Below are 22821 nucleotides of genomic sequence, written 5' to 3' on the forward strand. Positions count from 1 at the left end.
GCGTCACGAGTTTATTGTGCGGCCGGGCCGCTGCTCCCAGGGTGTGGGGCGCTGTGGCGGGGGTCCCGGCGCTGTGGCGAGGGTCCCGGTGCTGTGGGGCGCTGTGGCGGGGTCCCGGCGCTGTGGTGGGGGTCCCGGTGCTGTGGTGGGGGTCCCGGTGCTGTGGGGCGCTGTGGCGGGGTCCCGGCGCTGTGGCGAGGGTCCCGGTGCTGTGGCGGGGGTCCCGGCACAGTGGGGCGCTGTGGCGGGGGTCCCGGGGCGGGCGGGGGTCACCAGCACAGCTCCCCCGGGCAGTACTTGTCGATCAGCGCCTGGTAGTACCCCCGCAGCGCCTGCACGTCGGGCAGCTCCTCCTGCTTGGTGTACAGGTCGAACTTGCTGCGGGCGGGGAGCGTGGGTCAGTGGGGTGGGGGCTGCAGCGGCCCCCCCGGCCCCCCCAAACCCCTCCGGACCCCCCCGGCACCCACTTGAGCTCGCGCACCCAGGGCAGCATTCGGAGGTCCTCCTCGGCGCAGAGGTGCAGGTAGTCCCCGTGCGCGTGCCAGGGGTAGAAGGAGTGGAAGCGAACCATGTAGAAAGCCTGGGGGGGGGGGGGGACAGGGGACGTGCCAGCCCCACGGCGGGGGTCGCAGCCCCACGGCGGGGGTCCCTGCCCCACAGCAGGGGTCCCTGCCACCCGCCCCTCACCTCCTTGGGCAGGGCGAAGCGGTTGAACTTCATGACCCGGTACATGTACTCTGAGGAGACGGGGGGGGACAGGCCACTGGACCCCCCCGGCGCGGGACGGGCGCCCCCAAAGCCGCTGCCCCCCACGCCGAGGGGGATAAGCCGCCACCCCCCGGCGTGGGTGCGGTGTTGGGGGTCCCGGCGCCCCCCACCTTACCGTCGTGTCCCCAGGACATGAGCACGTTCTCCAGGCCGCAGTGGGGCTGGTACATCCCGTACTCCGTGCTGGGGGGCGGCCGGGGCGGGGGGCTCGGGGCTGCACCCCCGGCCCCTTCCCCGGCCGCGACGTGGGGGGTCCCCGGGGCGGGGGGCTCGGGGCTGCACCCCAGGCCCCTTCCCCGGCCGCGACGTGGGGGGTCCCCGGGGCGGGGGGCTCGGGGCTGCACCCCCGGCCCCTTCCCCGGCCGCGACGTGGGGGGTCCCCGGGGCGGGGGGCGCGGCCTCACCTGTACCGGGGGTCCGTGCTGTCGGGGTTGTCGTGGAAGGTGGTGTCGCCGAAAACCACCGACTTCTGCACCTTGCAGCCCACCGGGAAGGTGTCCCCCACCACGGCCCACTGCGGGGGGGCGCACGGGGGTCCTGCCTGCCCCAAACCGGGCACGGGGGGCTGGGGGGCCCCTCTGCGCCCGCCCCCCCCCCACTCACCTGGGGCTCCCCGAACAGCGCCAGCACCTTCCCCAGGTCGTGCAGCAGCCCCACGAGGTGGAACCAGTCTGGGGGCGAGCGGGGGCGTCAGCCTCCCCACGCGGGGCGCGGGGGGCCCTGCCCGTGTCGGGGTGCGCGGGGGGGCCCTGCCCGTGTCGGGGGGGTGCGGGGGGCCCTGCCTGCGTCGGGGGGTGCGGGGGGGCCCTGCCTGTGTCGGGGGGGTGCGGGGGGCCCTGCCTGCGTCGGGGGGTGCGGGGGGGCCCTGCCCGCGTCGGGGGGGTGCGGGGGGCCCTGCCCGCGTCGGGGGGGCGCGGGGGGGCCCTGCCCGTGTCGGGGGGGCGGGGGGCCCTGCCTGCGTCGGGGGGGGCGCGGGGGGGCCTGCCCGTGTCGGGGGGGCGGGGGGCCCTGCCTGCGTCGGGGGGGCCCTGCCCGTGTCGGGGGGCGTGGGGGGGCCCTGCCCGTGTCGGGGGGTGCGGGGGGGCCCTGCCCGTGTCGGGGTGCGCGGGGGGGCCCTGCCCGTGTTGGGGGGGCGCGGGGGGGCCCTGCCCGTGTCGGGGGGGGCGGGGGGACCCTGCCTGCGTCGGGGGGGCCCTGCCCGCGTCGGGGGGCGCGGGGGGCCCTGCCCGTGTCGGGGGGGCGGGGGGCCCTGCCTGCGTCGGGGTGCGCGCGGCGGATGCCCTCGGCGGTTTGGTAGGCGTGGTAGGAGTTGGGGAAATCCACGTCCGGGTCCGACTCGTCCACCAGCTGGTCCAGCAGCTCCAGCGCCCGCATGGCGCTCATCTTGCGCAGCGAGCAGCTCCCGTACTGCGCGCTCTGCGGACGCGGGACCCTCGGGACCCCCGTCGTGTGGGCGGGGGCGTGGCCCCTGGCGCGGGGCGGGGCGGGGCGGGGTTCGCACCTTTTTGCGGACGAAGGCGACGGTCTGGTGCGTGTGCATCTGCAGGTAGGTCTGGTACACGCGCCCCAGCAGCTTCCCCTCCTGCGGCGCGGGGGCAGCGTCCGGGCGGGCCGCGGCGGGGCGAGAGGCCCCCCGCCCGTCCCTCCCGGCCCGGGGCAGCGGCGCCCCTGCCCCCCGGCCCAAACGCGGCCCCCGGCCCCGCTCACCGCGTAGTTCCGGAGCTCGGCCTTGGCCTTGCTGCAGTCGGGCCCCTCGGGGGGGTCGGCGGCCTGTGGGGAGCGAGGCCAGGCTGGGTCGGCGGGGCCCCGCCCGGCGGCCGTGGGGCGGCTGTGGGGTGGCCGTGGGGTGGCCGTGGGGCGGCCGTGGGGTGGCCGTGGGGCGGCGGTGGCTGGTGTGCGCTGGGGGGGGGGGGGGGCCAGGGCGGCACAGCAGTGCGTTGCAGTGTCGCACGCCGCAGCGTCTCGCAGCGCTGCGTGGCGTTGCAGTGAGCCGTGCCACGTTGCGGTGTTGTGCTGCACCGCATTGCATGGCACTGCGTGGCGTCCTGCAGCGTCACGCTGCGCTGCACTGCAGTGTCACACGGCGTCACACTGTGCTGCGCTGCACAGTGTCACACGGCGTCACACTGCACTGCACTGCAGTGTCACACGGCGTCACACAGCGCTGCACTGCAGTGTCACACGGCGTCACACAGCGCTGCACTGCAGTGTCACACAGCATCACACTGCGCTGCGCTGCACAGTGTCACACGGCGTCACACAGCGCTGCACTGCAGTGTCACACGGCGTCACACAGCACTGCACTGCATCACACTGCACTGCATCACTGCATCACTGCACTGCAGTGTCACACAGCATCGCGCTGCGCTGCGCTGCACAGTGTCACACAGTGTCACACTGCACTGCACTGTCACACGGCGTCACACAGCGCTGCACTGCATCACTGCACTGCATCACTGCACTGCAGTGTCACACAGCATCACACTGCGCTGCGCTGCACAGTGTCACACAGTGTCACACAGCGCTGCACTGCAGTGTCACACGGCGTCACACAGCGCTGCACTGCAGTGTCACACAGCGTCACACACCGCAGCACTGCGCTGCACGCCATCACAGCTCCATGCAGTGCTGTGCAGTGTCACACAGCACTGCAGTGTCACAGTGCATCACACAGCACTGCACAGCACTGCACAGTGTCGCACAGCACTGCAGTGTCACACAGCATCACACACCGCAGCACAGCACTGCACAGCGTCACACAGCGCTGCACAGCATCACACTGCACTGCACAGCGTCACACAGCTCCGCGCAGCGCTGCCCTGCACTGCACAGCGTCACACAGCGCTGCACAGCATCACACTGCACTGCACTGCACAGCGTCACACAGCTCCGCACAGCGCTGCCCTGCACTGCACAGCGTCACACAGCGCTGCACAGCATCACACTGCACTGCACAGCGTCACACAGCGTCACACAGCGCTGCACAGCATCACACTGCACTGCACAGCGTCACACAGCGTCACACAGCGCTGCACAGCATCACACTGCACTGCACAGCGTCACACAGCTCGGCGCAGCGCTGCCCCGCAGCCCCGTCCCAGCGCCGCCCTGCCGGGGTGCAGCCCAGGGGGCTGGGAGGGGCCCGGGGGGAGCTGCCCCCTCTGCGGGGGGGTCCTGGCCGTGGGGTGTCGCTGGTCGAGGGCCGCAGCCCCCCCAGCACGCTCAGCCCGGCCCACGCGGCGCCCCGCTGCCCCCCTGCCTGGCCCGGGTGGGGGGCCACCCCCCAGCTCGCTCCCCGTGGGGCTGGGGTCCCTGTGGGGCTGGCCCCCCCTGCGGGGAGGCCGCCGGGGGTCCCGGGGGGATGTCCTCCCCACCCACCCGTGCGCGGGGGCTGCAGCCCGCGCGCGGGGCGATGCGTGTGGGCCTGGCCCCGAGGCGTGGGGCGCGGGGCGTCCCCCCCGGTACTCACCGCCCGGAGGCTCCCGGTGCCGGCCATGGCGGGGGCGGTGGGTGCGGCCGTGGGGCGGCCGGGACCCCCGGTTTTATCGGCGGGGGCGGCGCGGGGCGGCGCGGGGGCGGCCGGTCAGCGGTCAACCCGCCCGGTTAATGTTTGAGCCCGCGCCGGGCTGGGGGTGGCGGGGCCAGGCCTGGACCCCGGCCCCCGACCCCCAGCCTGGGGACCCCCAGCTGCGACCCCTGAGCGGGGGCTGCCCCGTGCTGCGGCCCCCCCGGAGCTGGAGACCCCCAGTCCCTGAACTGGGGCTGCCCCACACTGCGCCCCCCCGCCCCAGGCTGAGGACCCCAAAACGTGACCCCCGACGCGGCGAGGGGCCGCGGGTGCGAGCCGTGGGCTGTGGGCTGGGGGCCGCGGGAGCGGTGTGGGGGTCGCGGCCCACCGATGGCCGCAGGGCTGCGAGCCCCCCCAGGATCCGCGTCCGGCCGGGACGGGCACTGGCTGCCCCCGCGCCCCGCGGAACGGGAGGTTTGGCGACGGGCAGCGTGGTAAGCGTGTGGGGCAGCACCCGTGGCCGTGCCGTGTAGTGGCGTGCCGTGTCCGTGTCATGTTTGTGTCATGCCTGTGCCGTGTCTGTGCCGTGTCTGTGCCCTGTCATGTGATGGCCGTGCCATGATTGTGTCATGTCGTGTCATGTCATATCATGTGTGTGCCATGTCCATGCCATGTCCATGCCATGTCCATGTCACATCCGCGCCGTGTCCATGCCACGTCTGTGTCATGTCCATGTCTGTGTCATGCCCGTGCCCTGTCGTGTGATGGCCGTGCTGTGCCATGGCTGTGCCGTGTCCGTGCCGTGTCCGTGTCATGTCTGTGCCCTGTCGTGTGATGGCCGTGCTGTGCCATGGCCGTGCCGTGGTTGTGTCATGTCATGTCATGTGCGTGCCATGGCCGTGCCATTTTGTATCGTGGCTGTGCCGTGACCGTGCCATGACCGTGCCGTGCCGTGCCGTGCCGTGGCTCACTCGCTCCTGTTCCCCCCGCTTCCCGCGTGCCGGGGCAGAGGCCGGCGTGGGCAGGGGGTGCAGCCCCCCAGCGCGGTCCCTGCCCCCTCCCAGGGAGCCCCTGACGGCATCGTGGTTCCTTCCTCCTCCTCCTCCTCCTCACCCTCGTCCGGGCCGCGGGCGCAGGCGGCGCTGGGACAGGCGCTGCCCCGCTGCGTCCCGCTCGCCCTCCATCCCCCGCGGGACCCCCGCGCACACCAGGCCTGACCCCTCCTCGCACAGTTTATTCGGATTTTCGCGGAGGGGGGGAAGGAGGGGGGTGGGTGCTCCGCGCCGCAGTGCCCGCCGGTGGGGCAGGATCGGGCCCGTGCACCCGTGGGGCTCAGCGCAGCCCCCCCGGCAGCCTGGGGGGAACCCCCCTCTGCCCCCGTGACGGCTGTGGGACCCCAGGGAGGGGGCTGGGAGCAGCACCCCTGGGTGCTCCCCAGTGCTGCCGGGGGGTTTTGCAGGGCTGGGGTGGGTGGGGGGCTGCACCCAGGCTGGGGGCTCATGGCAGGGAGGGTGGAGGGGCCGGCGGGCTGGGGTCTCCCCCACAAACCCCCACCCCTGCTGCAGGGCCGAGGGGCAGCCCCTCGCGGCTGCGGGGGCCGTGGGGTGCTGTGGGTGCTGTGGGTGCTGCAGTGCCCCCCCCGCCATGGCAGGGCGCGGAGCTGCTGAGTCAGGGGCTCGGCCCCCCCCGCCCCCCCCCCAACCTCTTGCACAAGGTGCTGCTGCCGTCAGCACGATCCCCCGCCGCCCCTTGGACCCGCCGGCCACCGCGGGCTGTCACGGGCCACCGCCAGCCACTGTGGGCCACCGCCAGCCATCACGGGATGTCACGGGCCACCGCCGGCCACCACGGGCTGTCACGGGCCACTGTGGGCCACCGCCAGCCATCACGGGATGTCACGGGCCACCGCTGGCTGCCATGGGCTGTCACGGGCCACCGCCAGCCATCACGGGATGTCACGGGCCACCGCCGGCTGCCATGGGCTGTCACGGGCCACCGCCAGCCACCACGGGCTGTCACGGGCCACCATGGGCCACCGCCAGCCATCACGGGATGTCACGGGCCACCGCCGGCTGCCATGGGCTGTCATGGGCCACCGCCAGCCATCACGGGATGTCACGGGCCACCGCTGGCTGCCATGGGCTGTCACGGGCCACCGCCAGCCATCACGGGATGTCACGGGCCACCGCCGGCTGCCATGGGCTGTCATGGGCCACCGGCAGCCATCACGGGATGTCACGGGCCACCGCTGGCTGCCATGGGCTGTCACAGGCCACCGCCAGCCATCACGGGCTGCCGTGGGCCACTGCCGGCTGTCACGGGCCACTGCCGGCCGCCGCCAGTCACCATCAGCTGCCGTGGGCCACTGCTGGCCACCACAGGCCATCGTGGGCCACCATCAGCCCCCGCCAGCCACCATGGGCCGTCACGGGTCACCACTGGCCGGCGCTGGGCCTCTCCGTTCAGGGACGGAGCCCCTCTGTGGGGCTGCCCCCACGGGACCCCCGTCCTTGGCGGGGCCGTGGCCGGCGGCGGGGTGTCGCCAGGCACCCCCCCGAAAGTGCTGAGGGAGCGCGGCCACGTCCCAGCCGGCAGCGCTTCAGCGGGGGTCCCGTGACGGGGGGGTCCCGGGCCGCGCGGCGCCCCCCGCCCCTCACCCGTAGCTGTGGGGGCTGTTGGGGTTCACGGGGGACGAGTCGCGCCGGCCCGCCTGCCCCCGCAGCTGCCACAGGCGGTGGCTCAGGTTCTGCACCTGGCAGGTGCCCAGCACGCAGCCCACGCGCAGCAGCTGCCCCGGCGCGTGCCGCCGGCCTCGCCGCGCACGGGGGGCCGCCGTGGGGCCCTGCCGCGGGACGGGGGGTCCCTGGCGCGGGGCGAGCTTCGGTCTGTGCCGCGGGGCGAGCTTCGGTCTGTGCCGCGGGGCCGGTGGTCCACGCCGTGGGGCAAACGGGGGTCCGTGGCGCGGGGCAGGCTTCGGTCTGCGCCGTGGGGCCGGTGGTCTGCGCCGTGGGGCAAACGGGGGTCTGCGCCGTGGGGCGAGCTTTGGTTTGTGCCGTGGGGCGAGCTTTGGTTTGTGCCGTGGGGCCAGCGGTCCATGGTACGGGGCAAACGGGGGTCTCTGCCGTGGGACCAGCGGTCTGTGCCGTGGGGCGAGCTTCGGCCTGTGCCGCGGGGCCAGCGGTCCGTGCTGGGGGGCAAACGGGGGTTCATGGCGTGGGGGGAGCTTTGGTCTGTGGCGTGGGACCGGTGGTCCACGGCGTGGGGCAAGCGGGGGTCCCTGCCGCGGGGCGAGCTGCGGTCCGTGCTGGGGGGCAGACGTGGGTCCGTGGCGTGGGGCCAGCGTTGCGTGCCGGGGGCCACCGGCGGGCTGCGGGCCCAGGGCGACCCCGAGGAGCGGGGCTGGCGAGGGTCTGCGGTCCGGGGGGTCCCTGCAAGAGAGCGGGGGGGGGAGGTCAGCGGGGCGGCCCCCCGGCAGCGGTGGGGCTGGGACACCCCCAAGCGGAGGGGACCCCGTGGCACACGCGTGGCACATGTGATATGAGGGTGGCATGCGTGGCGTGGCCAGGAGCCCCTCTGCCACCTGCACCGGCACAGACGGTGGCACCGCGCACCCGCACACACGGTGAGCCCCTACACACATGTGCACACGCGTGTCCCAGCACGCGCACGCACACTCGCTCTCGCTACAAGCCCTGTACACACACAGTACACCCACGGCCCGGTGCGTGTGCAGAGACGCACGCATGCAGTGACCCTGTACACGCGTGTCCCAGCATGCACACACACCCTGTAACCCCTGTACACATGCAGGCACACACATGTCCCAGCACGCACACACACCCTGTAACCCCTGTACACATGCATGCACACACATGTCCCAGCATGCACACCCTGTAATACCTGTGCACATGCAGGCACACGCGTGTCCCAGCACACACACCCTACAGCCCCTGCACACACGTGTCCCAGCACACGCGTGTACACGCGCAGCTGCAGAGCCCGTGCATGCCCGTGCGTGAGCAGTTCGGTCCCCACCCCGGGTGCCTCCTTCGGGGTCCCGGTGCCCCGCAGCCCCCAGCTGCCCCTCGCCTCGCACACACGTGCCGCCACGCGCGCCTTAGCGCACACGCACGCTGTGAGTGCTGGCACACGCGTGCTCTCCGTCGTGGCACGAACCGAAACCTCCCCCGGCCTTGCGCACCCTGCCCGCCCGGTGCGCGTGCACACGCGCACATACACGCACACGCGTGCACACGCATGCAGACGTGCCTCCGGCCCGCAGCCCAGCTGCGCGTCCCCGCTCTCCGGGGCGCCGAGCCTGCCCCCCAAGTGCCGCCGGGGGCACAGGGCTGCCCCACGGAGGGGTCCGGGCAGGGGGGGCCGGGATAGGGGTCTGGTCCGGTCCGGGCAGGGCTGGGCTGGGCTGGGGGGTCCGGGCTGGGCTGGGGGGTCCGGAGCCGCCCCACAGAGGGGTCCGGTCCGGTCCGGGTACGGGTACGGGCAGGGGTCCGGGCAGGGGGGGTCCGGGCAGGGCTGGGGGTCCCGGCTGGGGGGTCCGGTCCGGGCAGGGCTGGGCTGGGGGGTCCGGGCTGGGCAGGGCTGGGCTGGGGGGTCCGGGCTGGGCTGGGGGGTCCGGAGCTGCCCCACAGAGGGGTCCGGTCCGGTCCGGGTACGGGTACGGGCAGGGGTCCGGGCAGGGGGGTCCGGTCCGGGCAGGGCTGGGGGTCCCGGCTGGGGGGTCCAGGCTGGGCAGGGCTGGGCTGGGGGGTCCGGGCTGGGCTGGGGGGTCCGGAGCTGCCCCACAGAGGGGTCCGGTCCGGTCCGGGTACGGGTACGGGCAGGGGTCCGGGCAGGGGGGTCCGGTCCGGGCAGGGCTGGGGGTCCCGGCTGGGGGGTCCGGTCCGGGCAGGGCTGGGCAGGGCTGGGGGTCCCGGCTGGGGGGTCCGGTCCGGGCAGGGCTGGGGGTCCGGAGCCGCCCCACAGAGGGGTCCGGTCCGGGGTCCGGGAGGGGCTGGGGGTCCGGGGTGGGGTGGGGTCGGGTCCGGACAGGGCAGGGGGTCCAGAGCCGCCCTACGGAGGGGTCCGGGCAGCGCAGGGCAGGGGGGTCCGGTCTGGACTGGGGGGTCCGATCCGGGCGGAGCAGGGGGCTCCGGGCGGGGGCCCGATCCTGTCCGGTCCGGGCAGGGCTGGGGGGGCCGGGCGGGGGTCGGATCGAGTGCGAGCAGGGGTCGGGTGCGGGGGCCTGGGCAGGGCAGGGGGGTCCGGTCGGGCCGGGTCCGGGAGTGCGGGCGGGGGTCGGGTCCAGGTGCGGGGGCCCGGTCGGGGGTCGAGTCCGGTCCAGCCAGGGGGTGCGGGCGGGGTTGTGTGCGGGGGTCCGGTCGGTTGCGGGCGTCCGGGCGGGTCGGGTGCTGGGGTCGGGTCGGGTCCGGGCGGGGGTCGGGTGCGGGGGTCCAGGCGGGGGGTCCGGTCGGGTTCGGTCAGAGGGTCTGGGTGGGGGTCGGATCTGGTCCCGGTGGGGGGTCGAGTCGGCTGCGGGGGTCCAGGCAGGTGCGGGGGTCGGGTGCAGGGGTCCGGTGCGGGGATCCAGCCAGGTGTTCCGGTCGGGGCGGGGCGGGACTCGGGTGCGGGAGTCCAAGCAGGGGGTCCGGTCGGGTGCGGGGGTCCGGACGGGCCGGAGGTCGGGTGCGGGGGTCGGGTGCGGGGGTCCGGGACGGCCGTCGGGTCCGGTCCGGGGAGGGGGTCGGGGCGGGGGTCGGGAGCAGGAGGTCGGGGCGGGGGTCGGGTGCGGGTCTCACCTGCGCGGGGAGCCGCGGGCGCGGGGCCGGGCCAGGCCGGCGGGCAGCAGCAGCAGCAGCCAGAGCGCCAGGCTGATGCAACCCCGCGCAACCGGTACCGGGGCTCCCATGGCGGGGCCGGGGGGCGGGCAGCGAGAGGGGGCGCGGGAGGGGCTGCGCCCCCCGCCCTCTGCGGGCTCCGGGGGTCCGCTGCGGTGGGGACCGGGTCCGTGCCCCGCTCGGCGCTGCCGCTCCCCGCCCCCGGGCCCCGTTAAATGCGGCCGGGCCGCGCTGGGGGCGGCGGGCGGGGAGGGGCCGGGCGGCGGCGGGAGGAGCCACGGCCGGGGGCGGCACCCCCGCACCCCCGCACCCCCGGCACCGGCCCCGGGACCGGCCCGGGACCCGTCCGGAGCGGGGCCGCCGTGGGACGGCGTGGGGTGAGGGGGTTCCGTCCGAGGGAGTGCGCTGGGGGGGCTCGGGTGAGGCTGGGGTGGGGCTGGGGGTCCCACCGGGGGGGAGCGGGATGGGATGGGGTGGAACTGGGGAATTCCTCCAAGGGGAATGGGGTGGGATGGGAGGGGGTGGGGTGGGGTGGGGTGGGATGGGATGGGATGGGATGGGGTGGGGTGGGGTGGGATGGGATGGGATGGGATGGGATGGGGATGGGATGGAGATGGGATGGGGTGGGGATGGGGATGGGATGGGATGGGATGGGATGGGGTGGGATGGGATGGGATGGGATGGGATGGGATGGGATGGGGATGGGGATGGGATGGGATGGGATGGGATGGGATGGGATGGGATGGGATGGGATGGGGATGGGATGGAGATGGGATGGGGTGGGATGGGATGGGGATGGGATGGAGATGGGATGGGGTGGGGATGGGATGGGATGGGATGGGGATGGGATGGGATGGGATGGGATGGGATGGGATGGGGATGGGATGGAGATGGGATGGGGTGGGATGGGATGGGATGGGATGGGGATGGGATGGGATGGGATGGGATGGGATGGGATGGGGATGGGATGGAGATGGGATGGGGTGGGGATGGGGATGGGATGGGATGGGATGGGATGGGGTGGGATGGGATGGGATGGGATGGGATGGGATGGGATGGGGATGGGGATGGGATGGGATGGGATGGGATGGGATGGGATGGGATGGGATGGGATGGAGATGGGATGGGATGGGATGGGATGGGGATGGGATGGGATGGGATGGGATGGGATGGGATGGGGATGGGGATGGGATGGGATGGGGATGGGATGGGATGGGGATGGGATGGGGATGGGGATGGGCTGGGATGGGGATGGGATGGGATGGGATGGGGTGGGGTGGTTTGGGATGGGATGGGATGGGATGGGATGGGGATGGGATGGGATGGGAGGGGGTGGGATGGGGAAGCGGTCCAGGGGGGCTGAGATGGGGCTGGAATGGGGCTGGGGGACCCACCTGGGGGGCTGGGATGGGACTGGGGGATCCGACTGAGGGGAGCGGGGTGGGATGGGGTGGGATGGGGAGCGGTCTGGGAGGCCAGGATGGGATGAGACTGGGAGACCCCATTATCTGGGGGTAACGGGAGTGGGCTGGGGGCTGGGCTGGGGGCTGGGATGGGAGAGGGCTGGGGGATCCGTCCAAGCGGAGTGGGATCCCACCGCCGTCCTCGGGGGCACCCCGACCCCCCCGGCACCCCGACCCCCCTGTCCCGTGCCCTGCATCCCGCACCGTGCCGGGGAGCCCAGAGGGGGGCACGGCCCCCAGCTCCGCCCGCCGCTCCCCACACTCGGGGGGCAAAGCCAGGCCGCAGGGCCAGGGCCGTGTCCTGCCGCCCCTCCCCGCGCAGCCCAGCGCAGCCCCGCGCCCCCAGTTCGGCCAGCCCCCCCACCCCACGGGAGCGCGGGGGGGCCGCACCCTGCCCCCCCCGCGGCGGCCGGCACATGCCGGGACGAGCGCTGGCACGCGCCGTCTCCCCGGGCTGATTTTGGGGATTTTTTCTTGGTTTTGTTCCTTTTTTCAGCTTTGGGAACACCGTGCAGGGCTGTCGGAGCCGCCTCGGGGCTGTCACGTGCAGGGGTCACCCCGTGCCCACGTCCCCCCCCGAACCCGCTGGGGGGCTGGGGCCACGGCCAGGAGCCCCCAGCACCCCGGGGTGCCCGAGCGGGGATCCGGGCCCCCTCCCCGCCCGCCCCCCCGTCCCCAGGCTGAGGGGCCGGGGGCCCCCGCGTGCTCCGAATCGCTGGGATTTTTCCGCGTTATCGGGGCCCGGAGGCTCCAGACACCGGCTCCCGCGCCGGGGGATTTGCGGCAGCACCTGACCGCGGGGCGCTGGGGACGGGGCGGGGGGCGGCGGGCGCGGGCCCCCCGAGCGGGACGGCGGGTCCAGGCCAGGCCCGAAGCGGCGCAGCCTCGCCCCAGCGCCGTGGCCTCCCGCTCGCCGCGCGGCTCCCGGCGGGGATTTCTGCGGCGCGCCGGGCTCTTCCGCTTCTTCGGTGCCGGGTGAGGCCGGAGAGGAGCCTGGCACGGCAAGCACGCGGCACAGCCGCAGGCGGGGGCACGCGGGGCCGAGCACGCGGCACGGACGCGGTGCGGCACGCGGTGCCCTCGACCACCTGACGCCGTGCACCGGGGCCCGGGCCGGACCCGGGCGCACCGGATGGCCGTGCCGCGCCATCGCATGCTGTGTCATGCCGTGCCGTGCCGTGCTGTGCTGTGCCGTGCCGTGCCGTACCGTGCTGTACCGTGCTGTGCCGTGCCACGCCATGCCATACCATGTTGTGCTGTGCCATGCCGTGCCATGCCATACCGTGCCGTGCCACGCTGTGCCATGCTGTGCCACGTTGTGCCATGCCATGCTGTGCTATGCCGTGCCGTGCCGTGCCAAAGGTCCTGGCTGGTGCTGACCCCTCCCAGGACCCCACGCAGGTCCCCGTCCGGACCCGGTGGGGAGCAGTGCCGGCGCTGGGACACGGGGATCAGCGGGCTCAGCGGCACCGGCGTGCGCCGGGGCGGGAGGAGGGGGCTCCGGCTAATTACCGTTTGCCTAATGTGGGGTCCTGGGGGGCACCGCGAGCTGCCGTCGCCCGGCCGAGCCGTGACCAGACCCACCTGCGAGCTGCCGCCGCCCCCGGCACGGCCCGCGAGCACCCGCAGCGTCGCGGGGGACGCGGGGCAGAGGGATGGCCCAGCCCCCCAGCCCTGCCGGGACCCTCGCGGCTGCGTCCCCGGGCTGCCCCAGCTGCGGGTGGCAATCGTGGAGCTACAGGGGCACCCGGGGCGGCGGCCACGCGTGACGCGGGCGAGCGGGAAGGTCAACGCGCCGGTAGCGCAGGTGCCGGGAACGGGCGGCACCCCGCGCCCCGGCCGTGCCGTCCGGGCGCCGAATCACCCGCACCGGGTGCCGAATCACCCACACCGGGCGCCGAATCACCCGCACCGGGCGCCGAATCACCCGCACCGGGCGCCCGGGGCCTCTCCTGGTCCTGGCCCGCGCGCTGCCGGGAACTGCCGAGGGCTGTGCCGGGGACACGGGGTCGGGAGCCGCTGGGTGACGGGGAAATGGTGGTGGAGCCGCTGGGTGACAGAAAATCGGCGATGGAGCCGCTCTGACGGCGCTGGGCGCTGCACCGCGGCCTTGGGAAGCAGCCAGCGCTCGCCGGGAGAGGGGAGAGATGTCCTGCGGCCCTGCCAGCACGGAGAGCGGCCCCGGGGTCCCCAGCGTCCCCGGGGTCCCCAGGGTCTCCAGCATCCCGGCATCTTCAGCATCCGCGGTGTCTCCAATGTCCCCAGGTTCCCAGTGTCCCCAGCATCCCCGGCATCCTGGGTGTTCCCAGAGTGTCCAGTTTCCTCACCGTCCCCAGTGTCCCCAGTGTGCCCAGTGCCCCCACGGTCCCCACGTCTCAAGTGTCTCCAGCATCCCCAGGGTTCCCAGTGTCTCTAGCATCCCCAGTGTCCCCAGTGTCCCCAGGGTCTCCAGCATCCCCAGGGTTCCCAGTGTCTCTAGCATCCCCAGTGTCCCCAGGGTCTCCAGCATCCCCAGGGTTCCCAGTGTCTCTAGCATCCCCAGTGTCCCCAGTGTCCCCAGGGTCTCCAGGATCCCCAGGTTCCCAGTCTCCCCAGCATCCCCAGCATCCTGGGTGTTCTCAGAGTCTCCAGTTTCCTCACCGTCCCCAGTGTCCCCAGCGCCCTTGGCATCCCCACATCCCCGGTATCCCCACAGTCCGCACATCTCAAGTGTCTCCAGCATCCCCCCGTGTCCCCAGTGTCCCCAGCATCCCCCAGTGTCCCCAGTTTCCTCACCATCCCCAGTGTCCCCACAGAAGGGACCAGCCCCGGGGACAGCAGGGAGTGAGGCACCGAGACCAGAGCCGGCCGAGGGCTGTGGGGACGTGGGGACGTGGGGACGTGGGGACGCGGGGATGTGGGGATGTGGGGACGTGGGGACATGGGGACGTGGGGACGTGGGGACGTGGGGATGTGGGGACCTGGGGATGTGGGGATGTGGGGATGTGGGGACGCGGGGACGTGGGGACGTGGGGACGTGGGGACGTGGGGACGCGGGGATGTGGGGATGTGGGGACGTGGGGACGTGGGGACGTGGGGACGTGGGGATGTGGGGACGTGGGGACGCGGGGATGCGGGGATGCGGGGATGTGGGGATGTGGGGACGTGGGGACGCGGGGACGCGGGGATGCGGGGATGTGGGGATGTGGGGACGCGGGGACGCGGGGACGTGGGGATGTGGGGATGTGGGGATGTGGGGACGCGGGGATGCGGGGATGCGGGGATGTGGGGATGTGGGGACGTGGGGACGCGGGGACGCGGGGACGTGGGGATGTGGGGATGTGGGGATGTGGGGACGTGGGGACGCGGGGATGCGGGGATGTGGGGATGTGGGGACGTGGGGACGCGGGGACGCGGGGACGTGGGGATGTGGGGATGTGGGGACGCGGGGACGCGGGGACGTGGGGACGCGGGGACGGCCACCTGGTGACACGTGCCCCCAGCGCCATGGGGCCCGGCGCCCCCGCGAAGGCCCGGGCGGCCCTGAGCCGTGGGACCGGTGCCGCGCCCTGGCCGCCCCCCCACCCCGCACGCGCCCCACGTCCCGCTCCCGCGTGGGAGTGGGAACCGGGCTGTTCCCCGGTGACTCACCCCTCCCGGCGGCGGCCGGCGTGCGCCCGCCTGCTCCGCTCGCCCTCCAGGGTCACGGCCCGGGACCCCGCTCACGCACCCGGGACCCCGCTCACGCACCCGGGACGGGCTCACGCACCCGGGACCCCGCTCACGCACCCGGGACCCCGCTCACGCACCCGGGACGGGCCCTCGCACCCGGGACCCCGCTCACGCACCCGGGACCCCGCTCACGCACCCGGGACGGGCCCACGCACCCAGGACCCCGCTCACGCACCCGGGACCCCGCTCACGCACCCGGGACGGGCCCACGCACCCAGGACCCCGCTCACGCACCCGGGACCCCGCTCACGCACCTGGGACGGGCCCACGCACGCCTGTGCACAGCTGGCGGCCCCCCCACGCGTGTCTGCACACCCAGGCGGCCCCTGCACACGTGTGTCTGTGCACACGTGTGTCAGCGCACAGCCAGGCAGCCCCTGTACATGTGTGTCTGTGCACACGTGTGTCAGCGCACAGCCAGGCAGCCCCTGTACATGCGTGTCTGAGCACACATGTGTCAGCGCACAGCCAGGCAGCCCCTGTACATGCGTGTCTGAGCACATGTCTGTGCACACTTGTGCAGTTCCCACACACGCACATGTCTGTGCACACCTGAGCGGGCCCTGCACACACGTCTGTGCACATGCGTGTCTAAGCACACCCGGGCAGCCCCTGCACGTGTGTTTCTGTGCACGCAGGGGGATTCCCTGCACACGGGTGGCTGTACGCACCGCGTGTCCCTGCACACGCGTGTCTGTGCACACCTGCCTGGCCCCACACGCGCACGTCTGTGCACATTGGGAGTCCCTCCACATGCGTGTCCTTGCACACGCGGAGAGTCCCAGCACGTGTGTCTGTGCACGCTCGGGGGGGTCGCAGCACTCGCGTGCCCATGAGCCCCTGAGGGTCTCGCACATGCGTGTCCATGCGGGGGGCACATGCGTGTCCGTGAACACCCGTAGGGTCCCTGTGCACCCGGGGGCTCCCCACACGCGTGTCCCTGCGCACCCGGGGGCTCCCCACACGCGTGTCCCTGCACAGCGGAGTGGCTCCGCACACGCGTGTCTGTGCACATAGTGAGGGCCCCCGCATGCCCCGGGCTGTGCACACGCGGGGGGTCCCCACACACGCGTGTCTGTGCGCACTGGGGTGCCCGCACCCCCGGGGTCCCCGCACACGCGTGTCTGTGCGCACTGGGGTGCCCGCACCCCCGGGGTCCCCGCACACGCGTGTCTGTGCGCACTGGGGTCCCCGCACCCCCGGGGTCCCCGCACACGCGTGTCTGTGCGCACTGGGGTCCCCGCACCCCCGGGGTCCCCGCACAGGCGTGTCTGTGCGCACTGGGGTCCCCGCACACGCGTGTCTGTGCGCACTGGGGTCCCCGCACCCCCGGGGTCCCCGCACACGCGTGTCTGTGCGCACTGGGGTCCCCGCACCCCCGGGGTCCCCGCACAGGCGTGTCTGTGCGCACTGGGGTGCCCGCACCCCCGGGGTCCCCGCACACGCGTGTCTGTGCGCACTGGGGTCCCCGCACCCCCGGGGTCCCCGCACACGCGTGTCTGTGCGCACTGGGGTGCCCGCACCCCCGGGGTCCCCGCACACGCGTGTCTGTGCGCACTGGGGTCCCCGCACCCCCGGGGTCCCCGCACACGCGTGTCTGTGCGCACTGGGGTGCCCGCACCCCCGGGGTCCCCGCACACGCGTGTCTGTGCGCACTGGGGGTCCCCGCACCCCCGGGGTCCCCGCACACGCGTGTCTGTGCGCACTGGGGTCCCCGCACCCCCGGGGTCCCCGCACACGCGTGTCTGTGCGCACTGGGGTCCCCGCACCCCCGGGGTCCCCGCACACGCGTGTCTGTGCGCACTGGGGTCCCCGCACCCCCGGGGTCCCCGCACACGCGTGTCTGTGCGCACTGGGGTGCCCGCACCCCCGGGGTCCCCGCACACGCGTGTCTGTGCGCACTGGGGTCCCCGCACCCCCGGGGTCCCCGCACACGCGTGTCTGTGCGCACTGGGGTCCCCGCACCCCCGGGGTCCCCGCACACGCGTGTCTGTGCGCACTGGGGTGCCCGCACCCCCGGGGTCCCCGCACACGCGTGTCTGTGCGCACTGGGGTCCCCGCACCCCCGGGGTCCCCGCACACGCGTGTCTGTGCGCACTGGGGTCCCCGCACCCCCGAGGTCCCCGCACAGGCTTGCTCTCCCCCCCCGGGGAAGCCCTGCGCGGCGGCCCCGCCCCCTCCCCTCGCCCCGCCCCTCTCCGCTCCTCGCCCAATGCGGTGCCGGGTCCCGCCCCTCCCGCGGCGGCGGCGGCGGCGCAGGCGCAGTGCGGGCGGGCCGGGCCGGCCGCGCTGAGGGGCCAAGATGGCGGCGGTCGGCGGGGAGCGCGGGCGGGCGGGCAGCGCGGCGGCGGCGGCGGCGGGGGACGAGGGCGGGCTGTGAGCGCGGCGCCGCGGCCGCCGCCCCCGCCATGGCCCGCCTGGCCGACTACTTCGTCCTCGTCGGCTACGACCCCGGCAAGCGCGGTGAGCTGTCAGCGGCCGCGGGGGAGGGGCGCGGGAGGGGGGGCGGGGACCAGGCCCACGCGGGGCCGGGCCGGGCCGGGCCGGGGGGTGCGGGGCCGGGGGGTGCGGGGCCGGGCCGGGGGGTGCGGGGCCGGGCCGGCGGGCGGGCCCGCGGCCGGTACCGGTGGGGCCCGGCGGGGGCGGTTACCGGCCTCCCCCAACCGGTCGGGCCCGAGCAGCACCGCGCAGGGCTTGGGCCGCTGTCCCCGGGCCGGTCGCCCCGCTCTCCTGAAGCCGCTCGCAGCGAGGCCGGGGGGAGCTGCCCGGTCCCCGGTGGCGGGTGGGTCCGTGCGTGCTGCTGCCGGATCGCAGGTTCCGTCCCTTCAGCGGCTGAGCCCGGGGCCCGGGTCCTGCCCGCCGCCCGCTGCGACGCTCCCAGCCCGGCCCCGCCGAGCAGACCCGGACCCCCTGGCCAGGGACCCCGGTACCGGGCTGCCCCTTCTCTGCGGCTGCCCCTCGGAGGCTCCGTGGACGGGCTCCGGCCCACCGCTCTCCTCTCCAGGGCTGGTGTCAGCCGTCCTGGCCCTGGGGGTTTCGTTTTTCTGGGGTTTCTCGCTGCGATGCTTCCTTCCGCCCTCTCGCACCCGGCTGCTTGTGGTGAAAATGAGCTTTGCCGGCGTTAAAAACGAGGTTCGGTTCCCCTAAAATGAGGGCTTTCTTGCAGAACGCGCAGCGAGAGCGTCTTTTCCCCAAATTGCAGGCTCAAGGAAGAAGCGGCCGCGGCTGTTTTAGGTGCGCGCTCGGAGCCAAGGAGAGGGAATCCTTCGCCGCGCCGCGGGTCAGCTGGTTGTGGAGGCTGCGGAGGCTGAGCGCTCAGTTAACGCTCCCCACGGCCGGACGCGTACGAGGGCTCGGCGCGGGTCCTGGCGCCCCTCGCCGCCGCTCTGTCTCCCCGCTCCGCGAGCGGGCCGGTGCTTGCTCTGGGTTCGGGCCGTGCAGCAGGCAGCCCGCATCGGAGCGTCGGTGGTTTCTGAGCAGAGCCTAACACGTGCTGGGGGGTTTTATTATTTTTATTGCAGGCGTCCCCCGCGCCGGCGTCCCCGTGGTGTCGGAGCGGGAAGGCGCCGCTGTCCCTCCGTGCCCTCGGCCTGCGGGAGCTGGGCTGCGGCGCCCGGGACCGGGAGCAGACGGAGCGCTGGGGCGATGCTTTGCGGTTGTACCGCCTTCGCCTCGCTTCTCGGTGCCGCCTCTGGGCATTTCCTCCTGCTCGCGGCCTCGCGGAGCCGCGGCTGTTTGCAGCGTAAAACTGCTGGGGGTTCCCTGGGTCGGGGGCGGATGGGGCGCGGTGCGGCTTAGGGAGCGGGTGAGCGCTCCCGTCCCGCGTTCCTGGTCTCGAGACGCAGAAACCGGAGCCTGGGAAGGGAACGAGGCGTGCTGCGCGCCTTCCCGACGCTGCCTGAGGTTTGCTCGGGGAAGACGGACAGCGCTGCGAGGCGAGGCGGTTAATTGCAGCGGGACGTTGGGAAGGAAGGAGCTCGCCGTTTGGGAAGGGTGTTCCTTTGGCTTACCTGTTCGCTTTTTTATTTAAATCTCATCGGCAGCGCGCGGGCCGGGGGACCGAGCTGAACGCGCTTGCGTACAGACCTCGGCAAAACGTGCGGCCCTGGCTCGAGCGCCGCGGCACAAAGAGCCGCCGCCGGCTGCGGCACTTGTCCGGTGGCGGCTGTCCCAGTAGAAATGTGTCGTGTCCGCCCCGAGCGCGCCTGAGCTCAGCCGCTGGCCTCGGGCCTGAGAGGCCCTGCGCGCGGGAGCGCGGCGCTGCCGCGGGGGTCGCTCCGCAGCCGGGGGGGTTTGCCCGCGGTCGGAAGCGGCTGCCATCTGCTCCGCTTCGCGCGCCTCGGGCGGGCTCTGCGCCCCTCCGTCGGGGGCGGTCACGGAGCACGCGCGGGTGGGGAGAGGCGTCCCGGGGCCGGGGGCCCTCCCGTGGCGGAGCCCGAGCCCCCCGGCTGCTGAGTCAGCGCGGTCGCGGGAGGCCTCGCCCCGCGGGGCGCGGTACCCGGGCATCCTCTGGGAGAGCCACGCTGCCCTGCAAAAGCCTGTTCTGGCGCGGGACGGCTGACGCGACGCCCTTTCCCGTCCCGCTGCGCGGGCGCCCCGGCGCCCTCCCGAGCTGCGTGGCGTGAGGCGAGACGCGTACCTGGGCGGCATGCCGAGCCGCGCTGAGCGCGCCGTCCGCGGGGATGCAAGGATTGGCCGCTACCGGTTTGGGTTTCCATTTGGGTTTTGGGATCACTACGGCGGCGCTGGCTCCCCGCGTGCTGTCCTGTTTTCCCGTCCCCCTCCCCGCAGGGAGCTCGGTGTCTGGAGGAAGGGCACGCCGCGCTCACCCGCCGGTGAGTAATCGCCGTACAGGTTGGGTTGGTCTGCGCAGGGCCGCGGCCTGGGTGCGCTGCTCGGCCGGGCCGGGCCGTGCTGTGCCGGCACCTCCCTGCCAGCGGTAAACAACTGCGCGAGCCGGGCGGGCCCCTTCGCGCGGGGTGGGACGGGGCTCTGCTGCGGTGAGGGCACCCGACGCAGCTCTGCATCATCTCCAGAGGTGGAATCCCAGGAGGGTTTGGGTGGGAGGGGAGCGTTCCAGCCCACCCAGCCCAACCCCCTGCAAGGAGCAGGGACATCTCCAACCGGATCCGGTTGCTCAGAGCCCCGGCCAACCTGGCCTGGGATGTTTCCAGGGATGGGGCATCCACCGCCTCTCTGGGCAACCTGGGCCAGTGCTCCACCACCCTCACAGTAAAAAATTTTTCCTGATGTGACCGCTGAAAGCAGCGGCTCTGTGGGCATCCTGCTCATCTGGAAGGACGAGAAAAAGGACCGTGAGCTGTGCGGTCAGGCTGTGAGAGCAGCGCCTTCCCGGTGCGGCGCGAGATGCTCCGGCCGGCCGGCGTGACCGTGAGCCGGGCGGATGGTCAGGCAGCGTCCGGTCACCGCGGCTCCGCTTTCACCGTTTGCGGAGCCGCTGGGTTGCAGGGGCGGCTTGCAGGGAAGCGCAGCACCGACGCGCTGCAGCCGGCCCAGCTGTCTCGCCGGGAGCTGCGGCCGCCCGACGCTGGCGTCCCGGTGTCCCGGTCGCTGGTGACTGCAGCCGTGGCCGCTCTGCTCCGAGCCGGCTCCTGCATCCGCACGCTCGTGTCGGGAGAGGGGCCGCGCGCTGCCGGGCTCCGGGTCCGTGTACGGAGGTCAGCGCGGCCGGCGGCGGGAGGTGGGCCTTTTCCTACACGCGTGTTTGTCGTGTGGTGTCACGATCACGCACGCTGTGCTCTGTAACTGGGAGTTTAAATCCCTTGGCTCTCGTCGTGGCCGCAGACAGATGCCTGCGTTGCAGCCAGGGCTTCTGGCTGCCGTTTCCCTTGGGATGCGGGCGATTTTCCCCTGCGCGGGGCCTGCCTGGAGCCCGGAGCGGCTCGGTGCCGAACCACGCTCAGCTCGGCGAGGGCGTATCTTGGAGTTTGCTGTGTGCAGCGCTGAGTGAGGCGTGGCCTCTTCCCGCGGGGCGTCGGAAAACAACAACAACAACAACAACAAAGAGGGAAGCCGTGGAGAATCCGCTGCTGCTTCCAGCTGCGTCCGAATTTGCGGCTGTCCAGCCCTGCCCGGCCCTGGCGTTTCTGATCCGGAACGCGATCGCCGCTGCCTCCCGAGGCCCGGGCGGCCCGGCAGCGCCGGCTTTCTGCTGGAGCGGGGCCCGGCGAGGCTGCTGCGGCCTGGGCTGAGCCGGGGAGCTTGCGGCCTCTTCCCTGTTCCCTCGCGGCTGTGCGGAGCGGGGTGCGGCGCTGCTCGGCTCGGTCAGCGTGCCTCGCCACCTCCGCGGCCGGGGCCGGGGCCTGCACGCCCTGGTTCTGCTTTGGAGCTTCTGCGGGGGGCGAGGGCGCGTGCCGACAGGGAGCCGCCTCCGTGCTGGGTGCCGTCTCCTTCCGTGGAGCCTTTGAGGCGGCTGCTGGCTCGGAGGAACGAGGGCGCAGGCGTGAGGCGTCCTGCGCTCCCCCGCGGCGCTCGCGGCTCCTCTGCCTCCCGCGCTTTCGCCGCGCGGCGGGAACCGGTGCCCGGAGCAAGGCAGCAACGCCAAAAGCCAGGGAAGCTGAAGGAAATCCGCTGGCGGAGGAGAGCTCTCGCGGCTTGTTACCATCCCGCTGCGTTCTGAGTGATCGTTGGCCTGAGAGTCCGGCGGGCCCTGCCGCTGCCAGATGCCCGTGCGGCTCCCGCAGGTGGGAGGCGTTTCGCACCGGCGGCGAGAACGCGCTTCGCTGCGTCGTGCGCGGGCCTGGCCAAGTGACTCATCGCCTTGACTCAGCCTGGTTTCTTGTAACGCGCGCATCTCGCCAAAAACACCCCGTAGGCTGACGTGCCTGCAGCGGCTGCGGCCGGCGAGCTCCCTCGGCTGTGTCAATATTTGCGGGGGTTGCAACGCCCCTGCGCGCCACGTGCAGAGCTGCCCGTCCTCTGCCCGGGTACCTGGCGGCTCGAGGCCGCGGGGCGTCACCGCCGTCGGCGCGGCCGACTGTCGAAGGGCTCGCCCTACCCCCGGCAGCCGGCAGCGCCCGCGCCGCCGCAGCCCGGCCGCACCGCTTGGTCTGGGAATGGCGGCTGCTCCGACCGCAGGCGCTCTGCTAGTGCTCCTCGTGCTCTCTCTGAGCTTTTCCCCAGGAGGAGCAGCTCCGCGCGCTGCGGATCAGAACGCAGGGGGTCAGGCGCCGGGCGGCGGCGTGGGACGAGGTCTTTCTTCGCCCCGCGCCAGGCCTGGCGGGTGGGGTGCTGGCTTTGGTGTGGCAGTGCCCCGCCTTCCGCGGGCCTCGGCACGTCCCGCTCCCTGAGGTGCTTGTGTGGATCAGGAGAGATGACTCCTGCGCTGGCCGTAACGTTCCCAGGACGGCAGGCCCCGAAGGCCGTCGTTCGTGCAGTCTGGACTCTGCTGCCGTTGCTCCGCGGCACTGCGAGTCCATCCCGCGTGCCGGGCCCGCGGCGCGGTGCCGGTAGCGCGTAGGTGTGAGCGCTGCGGCCGTCCCGGCGCCGGAGCCGCGGCCTGCCTTCTGCTGCTGTC

General features: G+C 73.7%; 3 protein-coding genes across 7 annotated transcripts in view; 1 reads left to right on the forward strand and 2 right to left on the reverse strand.

The window, feature by feature from the left end:
- Window positions 1-207: 207 nt before the first annotated feature.
- MIOX (myo-inositol oxygenase) lies at window positions 208-4264 on the reverse strand. Its single transcript, XM_086739920.1, has 10 exons — window positions 4238-4264; window positions 2476-2520; window positions 2270-2350; window positions 2022-2184; window positions 1372-1439; window positions 1173-1282; window positions 884-951; window positions 688-737; window positions 468-580; window positions 208-378 (listed from the first exon to the last, which is right to left on the reverse strand). The coding sequence occupies exons 1-10, from the start codon at window positions 4262-4264 to the stop codon at window positions 270-272; spliced, it is 834 nt and encodes a 277-aa protein (XP_086596046.1). The 3' UTR covers window positions 208-269.
- A 2521-nt stretch (window positions 4265-6785) lies between these two features.
- Window positions 6786-10255, reverse strand: ADM2 (adrenomedullin 2). Of its 2 annotated transcripts, XM_086739922.1 has the most exons (3): window positions 10072-10255; window positions 7407-7704; window positions 6786-7340 (listed from the first exon to the last, which is right to left on the reverse strand). In XM_086739922.1, the coding sequence occupies exons 1-3, from the start codon at window positions 10179-10181 to the stop codon at window positions 6930-6932; spliced, it is 819 nt and encodes a 272-aa protein (XP_086596048.1). In that variant the 5' UTR covers window positions 10182-10255; the 3' UTR covers window positions 6786-6929. The 2 variants fall into 2 exon arrangements, with proteins under 2 accessions (XP_086596048.1, XP_086596047.1); XM_086739921.1 differs by having other exon boundaries at window positions 6786-7704.
- A 7341-nt stretch (window positions 10256-17596) lies between these two features.
- SBF1 (SET binding factor 1) overlaps window positions 17597-22821 on the forward strand; it is a 65764-nt gene continuing 60539 nt past the window's right edge. For all 4 annotated transcript variants that reach the window (XM_086743767.1, XM_086743777.1, XM_086743786.1 and 1 more), the window contains exon 1: window positions 17597-17747. In XM_086743767.1, coding sequence (XP_086599893.1) covers window positions 17693-17747 — 55 coding nt within the window. In that variant the 5' untranslated portion in view covers window positions 17597-17692. The remainder of the gene's footprint in view (window positions 17748-22821) is intronic.

This window comes from Chlamydotis macqueenii, chromosome 1 (genome assembly GCF_036417535.1).
Source record: "Chlamydotis macqueenii isolate bChlMac1 chromosome 1, bChlMac1.mat, whole genome shotgun sequence".
Lineage (NCBI taxonomy): Eukaryota > Metazoa > Chordata > Aves > Otidiformes > Otididae > Chlamydotis > Chlamydotis macqueenii.

Excerpts from the sequence above, each read along its gene's own strand:
- MIOX (XM_086739920.1), bottom strand. The coding sequence starts at position 4,264 with ATGGCCGGCACCGGGAGCCTCCGGGCG. Across the intron at positions 2,351-2,475 it reads CCGAGCTCCGGAACTACGCG|GAGGGGAAGCTGCTGGGGCG; the intron begins GTGAGCGGGGCC and ends CCCGCGCCGCAG. Across the intron at positions 379-467 it reads CCCTGGGTGCGCGAGCTCAA|CAAGTTCGACCTGTACACCA; the intron begins GTGGGTGCCGGG and ends CCCCGCCCGCAG.
- ADM2 (XM_086739921.1), bottom strand. The coding sequence starts at position 10,181 with ATGGGAGCCCCGGTACCGGTTGCGCGGGGTTGCATCAGCCTGGCGCTC. Across the intron at positions 7,705-10,071 it reads GCCCGCGGCTCCCCGCGCAG|GGACCCCCCGGACCGCAGAC; the intron begins GTGAGACCCGCA and ends GCTCTCTTGCAG.